The sequence below is a fragment of the Zootermopsis nevadensis genome, unplaced genomic scaffold, assembly GCF_977971745.1.
Source record: "Zootermopsis nevadensis isolate Lab colony 2312 unplaced genomic scaffold, Znev_1.0 Znev_ptg000001l, whole genome shotgun sequence".
Lineage (NCBI taxonomy): Eukaryota > Metazoa > Arthropoda > Insecta > Blattodea > Termopsidae > Zootermopsis > Zootermopsis nevadensis.
Window position 1 is genome coordinate 15,052,248 of NW_028259133.1, and position 16,590 is coordinate 15,068,837.

General features: G+C 34.4%; 1 protein-coding gene and 2 long non-coding RNA genes across 6 annotated transcripts in view; 1 reads left to right on the forward strand and 2 right to left on the reverse strand.

The window, feature by feature from the left end:
- LOC110830061 (synaptic vesicle 2-related protein) overlaps positions 1–15,400 on the forward strand; it is a 71,972-nt gene extending 56,572 nt beyond the window's left edge. The window contains exons 1-12 of one of the 3 annotated variants that reach the window (XM_087343672.1): positions 3,057–3,333; positions 5,259–5,315; positions 5,990–6,151; positions 6,338–6,500; positions 7,357–7,478; positions 8,505–8,749; positions 8,900–9,069; positions 10,901–11,075; positions 12,381–12,495; positions 12,962–13,121; positions 14,129–14,256; positions 15,185–15,400. In XM_087343672.1, the coding sequence (XP_087199798.1) occupies positions 3,057–3,333; positions 5,259–5,315; positions 5,990–6,151; positions 6,338–6,500; positions 7,357–7,478; positions 8,505–8,749; positions 8,900–9,069; positions 10,901–11,075; positions 12,381–12,495; positions 12,962–13,121; positions 14,129–14,256; positions 15,185–15,240 (1,830 nt within the window). In that variant the 3' untranslated portion in view covers positions 15,241–15,400. Of the gene's footprint in view, positions 1–3,056; positions 3,334–4,141; positions 4,276–5,258; positions 5,316–5,989; positions 6,152–6,337; positions 6,501–7,356; positions 7,479–8,504; positions 8,750–8,899; positions 9,070–10,900; positions 11,076–12,380; positions 12,496–12,961; positions 13,122–14,128; positions 14,257–15,184 lie in introns of those variants that run through there. The other 2 variants (XM_022064453.2, XM_087343677.1) reach the window with 2 other exon arrangements.
- On the reverse strand, positions 2,947–8,508 carry LOC110830073 (uncharacterized). 2 transcript variants are annotated; one of them, XR_015533833.1, is made up of 3 exons: positions 8,356–8,508; positions 7,391–7,557; positions 2,947–4,628 (listed from the first exon to the last, which is right to left on the reverse strand). It is a non-coding gene; the product is annotated as an uncharacterized LOC110830073 (long non-coding RNA). The 2 variants fall into 2 exon arrangements; XR_015533834.1 differs by having other exon boundaries at positions 7,391–7,609.
- LOC147875213 (uncharacterized) lies at positions 14,012–15,231 on the reverse strand. Its single transcript, XR_015533836.1, has 2 exons — positions 15,127–15,231; positions 14,012–14,237 (listed from the first exon to the last, which is right to left on the reverse strand). It is a non-coding gene; the product is annotated as an uncharacterized LOC147875213 (long non-coding RNA).
- Positions 15,401–16,590: the final 1,190 nt, after the last annotated feature.

Below are 16,590 nucleotides of genomic sequence, written 5' to 3' on the forward strand. Positions count from 1 at the left end.
CTTGCATTAAGTTTTCGCGGCTCGAACTCAATTTATAACTTCGGCTTTTGGGAATAAGGCAACTGCAGTAGTTGCCAAAACGTTAGAGATCTTTAAAGTTCTACGCGACTTATTCCCTAAAACTGACGTTTTAATCTCCTACAATGTCACAAAGCCGGCAACTCTGGGCCCAAACAGAGGATCGAACTTTGACTTCAGATGTGTTCTATCATTATCTGACAAATGAGATAAATGTGTGTCTTCCGATAATTTGCAAATGGATCATGGAAGAATGAAAGGTGAAATCTCTTGCACCAGTTATCTGTGTTCAAGTTTTTGGGTTATGTATTTAGTAGTCCAATTAGAATTTGGTCCGCGGTTTGCCGTTCAACGAAACTTCCACATCTTATCAAATAAGAGGACTCTACAGATAGATACTGACTTATCTACGCCTAAATCTTCAAAGTGGTGTTTTTCTTTCAGGTTTTTCGATAACGATGTTTTATATATGATAAAGACCACAATGATAATAGCAAAAGAATAACAACAACAACTATTACTGTAATAATAGCGTTTATCTGCTAAGTAAAGAAATTCCGCTCCTTTTCAGAACCCGAAAGTTCATTACTTTGTTGCTAGCTTTTTATCTTCTGACAGGATGTATGCGTTTCTTCCACTTTACATGCTGACATTTGCTGCTCGTTTTTCGCTCAGTCAGCATATAAATCAAATACATTATATCCATCGAACCAATACCGTTCTGGGGCAGGAGACGCTGTTCTGATCGCTTGAATGGGCAGTGGTTGTGTTATCAGAATCAGTTGTCGCTTCATACAGAACAGACACTGTTTAAAATTTGGCTGCAGTTAACGTGCCAGTATCTAGCAATAAATAACCCTAGATAATTTTAGCCTCAAGGGTTTAGAGGGCATGCTGATGTAAGGGGTTAAACTTACTTTTTTTTATCATCCGACATTTGTGAAGAAGAAGTGTCTACATCCATTTCTGATGTGAGGCATACACAGTTCTTGTGAGGATGTTTTCCTAATAGAAACGAAAGATTCAGATCTTTGTGTGCGTTATTTGCACGGAATGTAAAAGTAAATGTGATCATAATCAGCCTGTCATTTTGTGGCCGCATATCATCAACGAATTTCAATAAAATGTATATGCCAAGACTGGTCTGGCGAATTTAATTTTAGATTATGTTGATTTACTACAACTCATACTTTATTTTGTCATCGTAAAAGAGAAAACTGGTGCATTATATGAAATATACGTAAAAATACAATACTTATTTGAAACATATCGACATGGCGAATGCGTGACAACATGTAAAGTTATCTCTGGTGCTTAACTAAGCACAGGGTTGGGGTGTGGAGATGTAACTCCACGCATTCTTAACTTGTTGAACAAAAGGCTAAGTGGGCTCCAGAGCCTGTCTGGACGTTGTGGCGAAGAAAGAACCCTGCCTTCCCTAAAATCGAACTCTGGTTGTCCAACCCGTAGCTTAGTCACTATAATAATACGCACTTCAGTAGAAAAACATGTTTTATTTTCCGGAAAAGTTTTATATCAAAACGCTGGGTAGTTGTGTCTCCATTAGTCTGACTCTGTTACTAAATTCTTATAGCTGGCGAGATCTGTCAGCCATATAGATCTGAATTTGTAAGAAATCCTCATGAAGTCTAACGAGATATACAAAATTGTAACGCATTTGAAAATGTTTGTATTTCTCCTTATGGCTCTACCTGTTGGATATCCTAGATCACTTCATATAAGTGAGGGTTCGAGAATATTGTTTTTCGACATTTGCCAGGACTCCTTAGAACAGAGGTCGGTCCGTCGCAAGGCGAGGACAGACATACCTTGAGCGGAATTCGAACCCACGTTTCTGTTCGCACGGCCACTGTTATCGTTACCTGAAAAAAGTACGCCTTTCCAATCTTGCTAAAATTCTGAGTAATGTAGCAACCAATATAATTAATTTCAGCCAGTAATTCAGCACGTAAATTTAAATAATCGTTCAAAACTTAAATCGATTACTGCAAAGACACTTCGTTGATTTTTCTCCTTTCTTCGTATCCTTTATGGTTTATGTGGTCTTGTACATGTTTATAAACATCTGTTGACCCGTCGATAGCTTTTGTTACGACATTTGAAGGAATAAAAATAGACCGCGGCTTTCTAAAATCATCAACTTATAAACATAAATAACGGAATGTTACTTTGTTGTTTTATTTCTGTCGAGGAGCAAGGTACAGTGTTGTAATAACAGGACAATTGGCAGAAAGAAATTAAGAAAACATGATGCAGAAATAGATCTAGCAAACAGTTTGCATTTTCATAATTCTCGTGTTTATGATATCGTATTTTCTTTTGAACAAAATGATTTTATGTTTGTGGCAAATAATTTATAAAATCTATTTCAGTTTTAATGAAGGGCCGGATCGTGAATGAAGTGAATTTTGGAGCTGAAATATGTATATTAATTCAGAAAGCCATTTAAATGTAAAATTTGAACGTTTCACGGTGACTGAATGTATTGCAGCCTTATAGTGAAAGTTCCCCTCCTCAGTTATCAGGGCTTGATCAAAGTGACAATGTCCTAAATGATGTAGGCTCCTTCATATTGACACGACCCAATACCTGATAAGATTTCATGCAACCAACCGAAAACTAGAGCGGCCAACTAACTTAAAGAGTTGTTATAAATTACGTATTGGTCTATTTAATTTAAGCCAGCAGTGTTTTAAAGGAGATACTTGCTGTGCAATGAAACATGCCACTTGCAGTGAAAATAAGTGTATTCCCAAGAACACAGAAGTAAGACCAATATGAAACGCCTTTTCTAAAATTAGTGTTGTCCCGAGAATACAGACAGAAAACCAGTTAAAATACCTTCAATAAAATCACTATTTAAAATGGAAAATTAACAGGAAAACAATAACATTGTGGAACATAGTCTACTGTTGTCTTTTGAAACTTTTATTGATAAAACATGAGACATCGAAAATTACGAAACTTGTGGGAAAACTTGACTCGTGTATCGATATGTAGTGAACGATGTCACTGAAATGACGGACGTAACTGAACTCATTCGTTGCCAGATGACTCGAGGAAACTCTGTTGTGTACGAACGAATTCGTCAGTCTTGTGTACGTCGTGCTCGTGCCTGTGTGGAGAATGGTGGAACAACCTTTGAGCATAAAGAAACATCCCTGTCCTTATGCTTGGCAATTAAGTCATACATTGAAACTTATTTTTGGCTATTATTTCGAAAATTAAACATTTGCGATCCCATGTTCACAGACACATTTTTTCTTATGTTTGATCCAGGAACACGCACACAAAGTTTGTAAACTTACTTTTTAATCACCTTGTATAATAAGCAGGTGTTGGTAGCGTGGTTGATGATTATTTGCTATTACATTTTAGGCTGATGGAATAATATTTATGAAATTGTGTTGTTATTACCGTAGTGATGATAATGCTCTTAAGGAATTTGGGGCCTTATAGGATAATATTTATGACTACATTTTTACTACATTCGATTTTTACATAGTTCTTAGTGGGAGATTTGCTAGTAGGACTCCACCTACAAAAAGATGAACTCAGCAAATAGCCTAAACTCGCTATATTAATGTGCCATTTCTCCGCAAGAGAATCAACATTCGGTTGTATTAATGTTTACGACCATTTTGGGATTCCCTCTTCATTCTTAACGTGTTTATACTATTTTATTATGATATTTGTTAACTTGCCTTCCAAGGCGTTTGCTTCCTTTCTTCCTTTTGTGTTTCTATTCCGTACTACCTAAAAATATCATCTCTGTTGCCATTAGATGCTAATATCTGCCTTGGTCCATGTCCATATTTCAGCTCCATACGTTAATATGGGTATACGGTAATTTTTAAATGGGCTTATTTTACTGCATTCTTATTCATTCGTATTTTCTACTTTAACATTTCAGTTTGTCACTATTTGAGCTTCTAAGATCTTATATCTCTCCACTTTGTTCATTTTAACATTTGTTGTCTCTTATCCAGCTTACGTGATGTGGCATTTGACAGTGATTTAAAAGCAGGGAGAAAAACTATAGGTTATATAGTAATAAACAACCTTCACTGATAACTCGAGTCGAATTCATGTTGCAATGTTAAAACGTTTAGTCAGTCTTGTTGTAATATTGGGTGGCCTCAGGTTGAGATTTGGTGTCGTGTACCAAGAAATTAGTAGTGAATTAGGTGCCGGTGATGGCGAGGACAGAATCGCGTGAAGCCATCGTTGAACACGGTAAGCACATATTAGAATCGGGCATGTCGCTCTGATTTTTGGTACGTGTTTCACCAAACATCGAGTCCTTCTGTATCAAACGCGTTGCATTCGTTCGCTGTTAAGGTTTTTCAGTTGTAATTTCTTGGCATTTCATAACGCAGTGTGAGGGTAATTGGCAATTATTGGTTCATTATATTAAATACATATATTTCTGTGGTCTGTTTTTTAGTATAGACAATTTGATACGACATTTCACAAGTTGGATCTGCTCCCATCGTCATGTGACTTGGTTGTATTTAGTGGCTGAGGCACTACGATCTAATGCCCAAAATGTCTCCGATTCTATTCCAGCCGTCACCAGTAATTTTAAACTGAAAATAATAAAACACAAAGTTAATACACCAACCTTTACATTACTAGGGCTTTATTGGTTAATTATTTGTTTGACTGCTGTTGTATGCTATTTGATCACCCCTGTGCCTAATCTTTGAAATAAACAAAATAAGTATTTGTCTTGGGTTTATTCTATGAGAGTAACATGTTTTTGTATTTACAATTTTTCCAATGATGCATTGTTTGGGACAAATAGGATAGGATGGGCAGACGGTTGTATGTATGGATGTGTGTGCGTGCGTGTGTGTGTGTGTGTGTGTGTGTGTGTGTGTGTGTGTGTGTGTATATATATATATATATATATATATAGACTTGGATTATTGTACAAATTAAGTCTTTCAGTTTATAGTAAGTTTGAAATGTTAATTGAATTAAATTCCTAGGAATATTAAGATAAAGAAAGGGTATGTTCAAAGATTCCATCAAATAAATCTAATTATTATTTCAAATAAGTGAATAAATAAATAATAAAATAAGTGATAGGGAATGAAGGGAGTGTTTTTGTGTTCATTAGTTTTATAGCCTACTAATATATTTATTATTATTATTATTATTATTGTAATTATTAAGGTACAGATTTATGGGCATTAAATTTCTAATTGTTTCAGGAAACGCACAAAATGAATGTGAACAAGTGGATTTCGAAACAGCCATCTCCCTTACTGGTGAATACAGAATATTTCATGCTGTAGAGTAGGCCTGCTAAGTAATTGAGCACATGCTTTTAAATTTTGAATTATATTTATTTTATTAAGAGTGGTATTATGCATTAGAATTTCTAAAATTTGCTTCACATTTTCAATCTTTATGTAGCTGTCTTCACAATTTTCTGTGATGACTTGGTGAGCAGTTTGAAGTTGCCTGCACAAATATTATATTGTAGAACAATGAACTTCTTTGTATTTTGGCATGAAGTTCCAAGTTTGTATAATTTGCTAACTAGATATAAAAACACATTAAGTTCTGTGTAAGATTTGAGGTTTTCACAGTGGTGAGTATGAAGATTTCTGTCTTCTGGGTTGTTGCCCTGATGACGGAGGCAGTATGACCTCTGAAACGTTGGTTAACATCGACCAGACTACACAGCGTAACAACCCAGAAGACAGAAATCTTCACATTAAGTTCTGCTTAGAAGATTTCTGTTACCATTCTTCATTGTAACAGAACTTCAAACATTCTTTCATGAACTCAAATCAACATTTGAAACATATTTAATTAACTATTACAAATTGTTTGTTGAGGCTAGAAGATCGGTCGAGTACTGGTCTTCATTTATGTTTTCGTTTTGTGTGGCATAATAACACTAGACAGTTATTCTTATCTTTGACGTATTATTCAGGTTATGGAAAATTCAACTACGTGCTCAATATGGTTGCGATACCTGCCGTCTGGTCCACACTATTTGACACAACTACAATGTCATACATACTGCCCTCTGCAGAATGCGATCTGAACCTTTCGGACCTGGACAAGGGGATTCTGAATGCCATGGTGTATGGAGGTAAATCAGTGTTAAGATTTTAATCTTTCCATGAATAATAATGTGTTTTCAGAACCCTGTCCTCAAGAATTAAGAAATAAACATGCTTGATTTTCAAAGACAAACTCAAATAGAAAGTCAGAAAATTATAAGTCTTTTGCTGATAGTTTGTAATATGTAATAGCTTATGGTCATATTTTATAACAGGGATGGTGTTGGGCGCCTTCTTTTGGGGGTTTTTATCTGACACCCTTGGCAGGCAGAAACTTCTTCTGACTGGCTACTACCTGCTCACTGCGCTAATTATAGCATCAAGTTTCTCACAGGCATTTTGGATTCTCGGTGTTTTCAAGTTCGTAGGAGGATTTGTGTAAGTTTCCTATGGCTTTTGTAATTGAGTTTTGCCATAAAGTGACAACCACTTTTGTTTACCTGACAATGTGCCACTAACAACTGAAACATGCTGTAAACCATTTATTCATACTTGTATTATTAACATTAGTAAATAATTGATGTTAAGAACAGCATGATGTGTTTCTATGTTGACTGTTCAGTGTCAGAGAGCTCTCTGCCATTTTCTGTTTCTGTTCTCATACATAGATAAAAAGAAGGCAAATAATTAATTATAAAATAATATGATCAAGTGTTATAAACCATAAAATAATTTGATTCAGTGCTGAGGTATAGTTTTTAACCATTCAATATTATAACATAATTATGTTATTATCTTTTAATGTTGGATCAGTTTTAATTAAATTATACGCCATTTAAGCTGGATTTTCCTTCTTCATATGCACTGAAATCTGTGTGTAAAAATTGCATTTATGGCTAAATATTTTCATATACCCTGTGTAATATGTGAAGTATGAAATTGTAGTACAGAAATTTTACAGTTAGTTCATCTTTATGGCTCCATATTTAAGGAATTATTTGTATGTGATTAAAAAGTTTAGTGGTCTTCAATCTTGTCATTAAAGGAATGGTAAGCTCATTTACTATTTTCTGTGTTGTGCTTCAATATTTTTCCTGCTTGACAGGATATATAATTTTGGTCCAAGAAGGGAGTAAAGGATATTCTCATTAATAAAATAATTGCATAGTAGAATATCAAATGTATGAACCAGAATTTACAACTTATGCAAAAACTAATTTGAAGGTAATTGCAGTTGAGGAGAGAGAAAACATTAAGGATTCTGGGTGACTGATCCAATTTTATGAATGTATAGGGCATGTGGACCATATGCCATTTTTATGACATACCTTGCTGAGTTCAATAGTTGTCACCACCGAGCCAGAGCCATGATGATGATTGGGATCTACAGTGCCATGGCATTTGTTGCTGTTCCAGGTACATGGCCTTTTTCAGAGCTGTCATATCAATGCATATAATTTGATGTTTAGTTGTTACAATTCTTGCTCATTATTCTCTGCATGAAGAATATATAGTTGTCAGAAAACAGGTTATGTTTACAGCTGTAACTGATTGTACCAATAGTCTGTTACCCATGAAATAAAAATTATTATGGCTTATTAACAAAGATTGATGTACAGTATTACAGCTACAACACTTTGCTTTCAATTACTGTGTTTTTTCTTTCATGTCAAAGAACATTGCTGTATAAAGTATGTTTTGGGTCTAATAGTTCTGTCATGCGTACCCCGCCCTAGTTTTGTTTATGTACTTTTTTATGACTTTCATGCAGACGTGATTGTACACTTAAAATATTGCATACTGCAAGAGAACACAAATTGCTGCCTCATTTAAAAGAATGTTATTTATTTGTATCTCTTGACCAGAAGTTACCAGTACAGTATTTTGGTTTCAAAATTCCATTTAAAGTGTAATTATCATCTTTTATTTTTGAGCAGTCAGTCAAAGGTATTTTTAGATAATATGTATCTGCCTCACAATTTAAGAACTTGTATAATTTATTAGTAGTTACAATGCATTTTGATGTTTTATGCAAACATAACATTTTGACACACTTTAGTTTTTGTTTGGATATTGCTCTTTGGTATACTTTTTACATAACCACATCTATCAAAGTTGTCAGCTGAAGTAAGATCTCAACTGATCACTATTTGTTAAATGTAGTAGAATGGCTTGCCATATCTACATGCTGACCTATCTCTAAGGGTTTTAAAAGTTGAATGCAATAATTAAACATTGATGCTGATATCCGAGACTATGCTGTAAATACAGAGAATCATATTTACAAACTTACATTTCTCTTCCACACCTAGAAGAAGGCAGATTATATTAGGAAAGTATCGGTCTATGAATCTATTAATTTCAGAAGTTGTAAGGACAGGAACATCTCCTTTTGACTAGATAATTCCTTCAATTTCACATGCTTCTTTTCCAATTCTTCAGCTTTGGCATGGCTGTTAATTCCACAGTCCTGGTCATGGACATTTTTTGGGGGCTACATCACATACAACTCCTGGCGCATCTTCCTTCTAGCATCTGCTACACCAAGTTTTGTGGCAGGGTGTTGCATGTGGTTCTTGGATGAGTCACCAAAGTTTCTCATGTCCTGTGGCAGAATGGATGAAGCTCTTGATGTCTTTCGGAGAATTTATAGTATTAACACAGGCAACCCTCCAGAAACTTACCCAGTAAGTCTGTCAAATTGTGATAAATGTAATACTTTGGTTCATAATTAAGCATTATGAACCAAAGTATTTACTACAAATGAGCATTTCTATTTTTGTCTCATCCTCCTGTTAGATTCTGATATTAAAAAAGTGCCTTAATAACTGTTGTAGGTGAAATTCCTGCTCAAAGAGAAGTCAGGCATCTTGATATCAGATGTACCAAATAACAGAGTATTGATACTTCTTAAACTTGGTATGAAGCAAATGAAGCCATTCTTTCACAAACCACATGTTGGAAAAGCAGCATTAGTATTTGTCATCCAGTTTGGTGGACTGTGGGGGTAAGCATTAGATAAATTCATACTGAAGATGACTTTCTTCATAACTTAACATAATATTTTGTATAATACTTCATTGCATTGATCACTTTAATTAACTATTTTATGATTTAGAAATTAATCATTTTTCATGGAAATGTGGTTGAACACAGGAAAATATTTTGAGTACAGTGAGCCCTTAATAGAAGACTAAAAAATCTGAGAAATAATGTTTTTCACATTTTCTGTTCTGGTACCCATTGATGAAAATATTCAGCAGAATTTACAGACAATTTTTTAGATGTTAGCATATAAGTTATATCTGTGTTTCAAAATACAGTAAGTTAATTGAAATCAGGGCATTCATTTTGTTACTTAAGAGATATTAATATTTTAGGTTACATATATTACAGGTAGTGCTGAGGTTTACATTCATACATCTTTATTACATTCCATGGATCCATGATTATCTTATGGATCCATGGAATGTAATAAAGATGACAATAGGATGTAAAAAAGTAATAATAATAATAATAATAATACAATACATATTATAAAGTACAATTCATACTATTATATAAATTTCACATAATACAACAAAGGGTTTACCTAAAGTAATGATAAGTTACAAATAAATCTACCCATTACATACCGAAGATAAATTATCACTTATTTGTAAACAACGGAAAGTAGGTGGTAGTATTGTGCCTATGTTTCTTATTTGTAAGGAATGATAGGCTGTTGACAGCATGTCCTTGTACCTGTCTGAGCCTAATTATCTCCCTGATGACGGAGGCAGTATGACCTCTGAAACGTTGGTTACCATCAACCAGGCTACACAGTGCAACAACCCTGAAGACAAATATCTTCAACACTAACACAATTTATATTGTAATTGTATCTACAAATTTAATGTAGTCTGAATCAGTCCTAGTTGAAATTATGCACATAGATAAATCACTAAATTGTGTAACTATTAGTTTATAGTTTCTGCCTCACCATGTTGACTGAAGGTTTTGAAGGAAAAAGGCATTATATTAGAATGTCTCTGATATTCTGAATTATTAATGATGATTAATGATAATTATTAATGATACTGGTTTATCATTTTCAACAAAATATGTTATATTATTTTGTCAGCTTAATCAGTCATTAAGAGTAGCTAACACAAATGTTTTTATATTAGTGCTAAGCCTATTCAGTCCAGTTTATATGTTGACTCCTTATTATATAAGAAATATTATATCATTCTCACATCTACCAAGTGATTTTTTCCCCCAGAGCCACACCGCGCTGTGGGTGCATATGAGGGGTGGCAACATTAGAGCAGTTGCAACCTGCTATGGGGGCACAGACTTTGAAACATTGCATTGGAGAGCTGAAAATCAGGGGCAGCGCCAGAGGGTAGCAAAGTATGCAATTGCATATGGTAGCCATGGTTGAAGGGGCACTAAAAAAGAGCTGAGATCCGTCCATAATGTAACTTGGTAATCGAAAAATAAAAAAAATTAGTACTTATACATAGGGATGGCAGAATGTGTTTACACCCAGGCGGCAGATATGCTCATCGTGGGATTGTCTTCCCGTATAGTCTTCCAGCCTCAGTTTCATCTGCATTTTTTATTACATCTATACGTCATACATCCTGGTTACCTAAATCAGCTCTTTAATTTAATTATTCTTCGATTGTTAGATAATTAATAAAAATGTTGATACCCATTACTGTGTAATTGTTATAAATTCTCTGTTTGTTTATCTTTCTGAATTAATATTCTGCAGGGTCATATTAAAGTCTTTGTACTTCATTTAAATTTGCAGTCATTAAAGATGATTTTAACATTGACAACTGTTACAGAACAAACACAATACGACTGTGGCTACCTCAGCTGTTTGCCATCATGGAGGAGTATTTTATCAACAACAAGTCTGTTTCTGAAAATGCAACTTTGTGTGATATGCTGGCATCCCATACTTGGACAAAAGTTACATCCAATGAAACATTGACCCTGACTGATGCACCGTGTGTTCCTGTAAGCTACTGACATATACGAAGTAAAGAGAAACATGAACTGGGGTTAATGTTATTATGATCTCTTCATGGTCTGATAATGATTTTTATGGGGTTTTTCTAACATATGCTTTTAAAGTACGATAGTTTGGGATTAATTGGATGCTTCATTACCTGATTCTTGTTAATTATATCCATTTTAGAACTTCAAGATTACCATACTGGGTTTGGTCCTATAATTTAATAAGGTTATGACTTATTATTTCCAGCTCATGCAAATTCATTTTCTTTATGCACACAAAATATTCTTTAAATTTAGAAAAATACAAAACATTTAGTATTGCTATTGAAGGAGTGAGATAATCTATGTGAAACAGAGGGAAATATTTTATTCACTTAATTATTTGTAGCTTATTTAATGACACTGTCAGTAGTTCAGACTGTGTAGTGTAAAATTATAGGATACTTGATGAATAATGGATAGTAAAGGATATGGAATGAAGCATTCATGGCCTAATTTAAGGTACTTTTCTGACATTTGCCTGGAGGAACTAAGGAAAATCACAAAGAACCTGTCAGGCTAACCGGTCACTGAGCCAAGATTTGAGCCTGGATCTCCCAGATATGAAGCGGGAGTGCTGAGCTCTCAGCCATGATGTTTTGCAAGTGAAGTGAAACTTGCTGTCTTTGACACTGATATGTAATATTGCTGAGAATAGCAAGATTGAGCAATTAAGTACACAAAGTTTGTGATGAAAACAGTATGCGTTATATTTGTATTCTCTGCTACTAGTTTCAGGCTAATACCAGTCATGTGCATCTCTGACATATTTTCCAATTTGTCAGAGTCTCAGACACTTCAAGATATTTTCTGAGAAATATACAAAATTTTCTTTTTATGTTTTATTTATTTTTTCATGCAAATTACAGAAAGGCTTTCAACATTTGGAACAGAGTAGGAAATTTGAATTTTGTTAATAAAATAAATTAGGTTTAAAGAAACTTAAAATTTAAAAGAAAGGCACTTGACATGTTTTCATTTGCTCCATAATAATGACCATGCATGGTTTATGCATCTGTCTCAGGTAAAGTTAAAAGATATACCTAAAGTTGTAAATTTTTTGTCAGAAAATTTGTTACATAGCAAGAAACCTGTAAGAGTAAGTACAATTGTTATGAAATTTATTAATTTATAACTTTTTGTGTTATTCTTTGTATGGGTCAGTACTAATTGTTAATTCAGATAAAAATACAGAACAAAGTAGATATTTTTAAGGATTATGTTAGAGACAGCAATTCAAAATTAAAGTCTTTTGTTTTATTTTAGGTACAGTTAGGTGACACAATGTATATGTATTCAATTATTGTTGGAGTAGCAACTGCAGCCTTCAATCTGACTGGAAGCTCGGTCATCAACTGTCTTGGCAAGAAGAAGATACTTGGTATGTTGATATAACATATTAATGAAAAATGTTTAATTATACTAGCTTCTACAGTTTTGTGAAATATTCTTCAGTAATTAAATTACTACTTTTATTTATTCCTTTGATATATATATATATATATATATATATATATATATATATATATATTTTTTTTTTTTTCAACTGGTTTAGTGTATTCTGATTGATTTTCAGAACTGATTAAATTTGTCCAACATGAACTAATACATAATATTGACTACACACAGTGACTACTTTACTGAACTTTTAATTACTTTAAATTATTTTTTCTGTTGTTTGCTTCATTTTGCAATAAAAATTATGCTGTTTCAAATGCGTAAGTGGCACTAATATAATCACTCACTATTGAAGTTAATGAACCTTCATCTGCTATGCAGGATAGTGTTTTCCCACATATGTTATGTAAAGATTGGTCAAGAACTGTAACAGGTCATTTCCCTTGCAGTTGTTGGCTACGTGGTGTCATGTTGCTGTGTGGTAGCAATGTACTGGTGTAATAGTATGGAGGTAATGCTGTTGCTTGCTTCACTTACTGTGGGCTCTGGTTCCATGTGCTCCCATGCACTGATAAGTGTTGTAGTGGACCTCTTTCCTACAAGTCTAAGGTAAATATACATCTTCTAAAAAAATTTCCTATTGAATTTAACTAACTCAATGGAGCAGAATTCTTCTTGAGAAGCTAGTCAAGTAATTCTTTGCATTTTATGAAACCTGAAGGTTCATTACTGCATTCAAATGAGCCTATCATTGGTCTCTTGTTAAGCCACATGAGTCCAGTCTACACACTCCCACTCTGTTTCTTTATTATCTTCCCATCTGTGCCTAGGAGCTCTGAGTGGTCTATTCCTTTAAAGTATCCCAACCAACATTCTTCACACATTTATAATCTCATGTGTGCCACATGTCCTACCCATCTCATCCTCCTTTATTTGATAACCTCACTAATATGTGGAAAAGAGTATAAATTATGAAGTACTTTCTTTTCAGTACATTAAACTACTGAGTTAGGTCTGAGGCTTCTTGTGATTTCTGATTAGTTTGTCAGAATTTGACCTTTGTGAATGGTGCCAGTGACATCAGAATTATTTGGGATAAAATTGTATTTTCTTGGGTGGGGTATCTGGTGCCTATCCAGCTGGGTGAAGACATGAGAATTTCTCCATGTGAGTAGGCAGCTTATTGGGAATTCTTCATGCAACCCTAGTTATGTATGCTGACATAAATGCATGTAGATGTTAATTTAAGTGCCCATTATTGCAGTCCACGTTTAGCAAAAATTAAAATGTATTGACAGATTTTAGTAATACCACCCAATATAAAATTTCACAAAAATCTCTTAACCATTCTCAATTTGTTGCATGCAGATAGTTGGACATAAACAGCAAAACTAATATGAATATTTTTGCAACTCTTTCTGAAAACACAGCTAAAAGTATAATTCTTTGCTCTTCATGTTTTCTCAGCATGTATTTGTAACATAAAGATTATATTAAGCTTTAAGCCTGAAAGGAGTGTATTTGTTCCATAGCTTGTAAATGCCAGAGGCCAAATGGAGTACTGTCTTCCTTTATGTCTTGACATTATTAATAAGGGTGGCCTTTATTATTTTCAGAACAATGGCAGTAAGCTTGACCATGATGGTGGGTCGAGTTGGCGCCCTCTCAGGAAATATTACTTTTCCTGTTTTCCTGGGAGTCAGTTGTTCGGTGTCATTCTTCCTCCTTGGATCCATCACATTTAGTTAGTATCAGTTATATGTTTCAACAATCATTTACATGTGCATAGTTTTATAACTTGTTTCATTGTGTTTACGATCATCAACAATCAATCAGCGTTCGTTCATAAAGTGATTGATTCACACAGGAGTTAATACTCTTTGCTTTTCTTGCATTGTAAAGAACAATCAGAGCAGTATGAAATCAAAAATAAGGACACCACTCTTTTCTAGGAAAGTCAAAGAACAAGATGCTGTATTTACGCAGCTAACCAAAGCAAACTGTGATAATATCTTTCCATGAATCAAATTCACAAGATCTGTTATGAAGTATGAAGTCAAGGAGATCAGAACAGAACCTGTGTTTCTCTGATGGGTTTACTGTGGACCGCAAAAAGTTGTGCTGTGATCTAGTTTCTCAGGTTTCTAGGTCAGTCAGCTGATCATAAAAAAATCCAAGAACGTACTGATTTTGTCACAGTAACATGCTCATTGGCAACGACAGGTATAAGGGTGTTACGCAATCAGAGAATGGAAATCAATTTCATTGGAAATACACATAGTAACTATTAAATAAATAACATAAAAATTATTAAATGAGCATTGTAAGCAGAACAAAGGTATAACACAGACAATATAGTTACTAGGCTATGGGCTGGACAACTGGGCTTGTTTCCCATCAGAGCAAAATTTGTGTACATTGCAATGTTCAGACCAGGTCTAGGACCCACCCAGCCTCTTGAGGTAAAAGTATTCTTTCCTAAGGGGTTAGAGCAACTAGGGCAGGGCATCTTCATCTAGTGCTGGTGTTGAAAAAGTAATACAAATAGTTTTAGTAGTGAAAAATAATACATTAGCCTACCCAGTGTCACTGTCTGATGAATCATCATACTTACTTCAGTCACTTTCGTGGATTTAATAATATACTTTTATATTCTGTTACTTCTGTTCCAGTTTGCAGTGCTTTAGCACTTTTACTGCCAAGGACTCTTGGGAAAGCACTGGAATGAAGCACATTTTAGAAACTTCACATGATTTCTTAATCATCTGCATTACTATCAGTATCTTCAGGAACCTGTCTTACCTCATATATTATTTATTTGTAACATTCACTTTAATTACATATGTTATTGCTTATTGTTTGGAATAAAATAACAACATGGAACATAATCTTGAGAAGCTAGTATGTACAGAACTACTAAATAGATTTCCTGCCTCATGTGGAAGCCAAAGGTTCATTATTATATTCACAAGAGCCCATCAATGAACCCTATTCTACCTATCCTGAGCAGATGAATTCAGTCCACATACTCGCATGCTATTTCTGTAAGGTGTGTTTGAATATTATCCTCCCAGCTACACTTATGTCATTCAAGGTCTCCTCTTTATGCTAAAATGTATGTATCTCTCTCTCCCCCATATGTGCTACATGGCCTACCCATTCCACTCTCCATGATTTGATCACACTGACAGTATTTAATGAAGAAAGAAAATGATTGAGCTTCTGATTTAGTATACTTCACTTCAGAGATTTTGTGTTGCAATGTTGAATACTGATGAAATGTTTAAAATTCCTTGTGCAATGTTTAAAGAACACCAGTAAAGAACTTTACAGTTTCTGGGAACAAGTGATATACTGCTTTACATACATTCACAAAAATGGGAAAAGATATTTTTGGAACTAATTTGCTGTGTGAAATCTGAATGTAACATTGAAAAGAATGAATGTGAAATAAGGTGACAGAACAGTAATTAATCTTGAAGACTGGCTTCTTAGAAGTTGTTCCATGTACGTATGGTAGTTGTTTACCAACATTTTACAAGTGGTTACTTACTGTCACCATTACCAGGGCAATTTAATCGAAAAACCAAATGAACTACCGCCACCGGACGTTTTAATAGTCCACTTCACTAGACGGCATTTGGCAGTATAGCGCAATTGAAGTGAGAAGTATGATACATTTATTTTTACTCAAAAGACAAAGCAAGTTCTACTTTGTCATAGACAACTTGTGATATTTGGGTTTCAAAATTACTCCTGGCATTAAATGAATAGATTTGTCGAAATGGCAAAAGGTGGGTTGGGGGTTGGAAGACTCATGTGCATCACTGGTATCGCCCATATGTTTTTAAATAACTGTGAACGACTCACAGGTGGAAGACTGGACTACTCATTACACTACTCGTAGATCCAAGGTGTTTAACTGTAAACGACTCACAGGTGGCAGAGCAATACGAACCACTACGAAGCTCAAAAATTTAATTAATCATGTACGATTTGAAGTTTTCACAGCTGTGAGTATGAAGATTTCTGTCTTCTGGGTTGTTGCGCTGTGTAGTCTGGTCGATGTTAACCAACG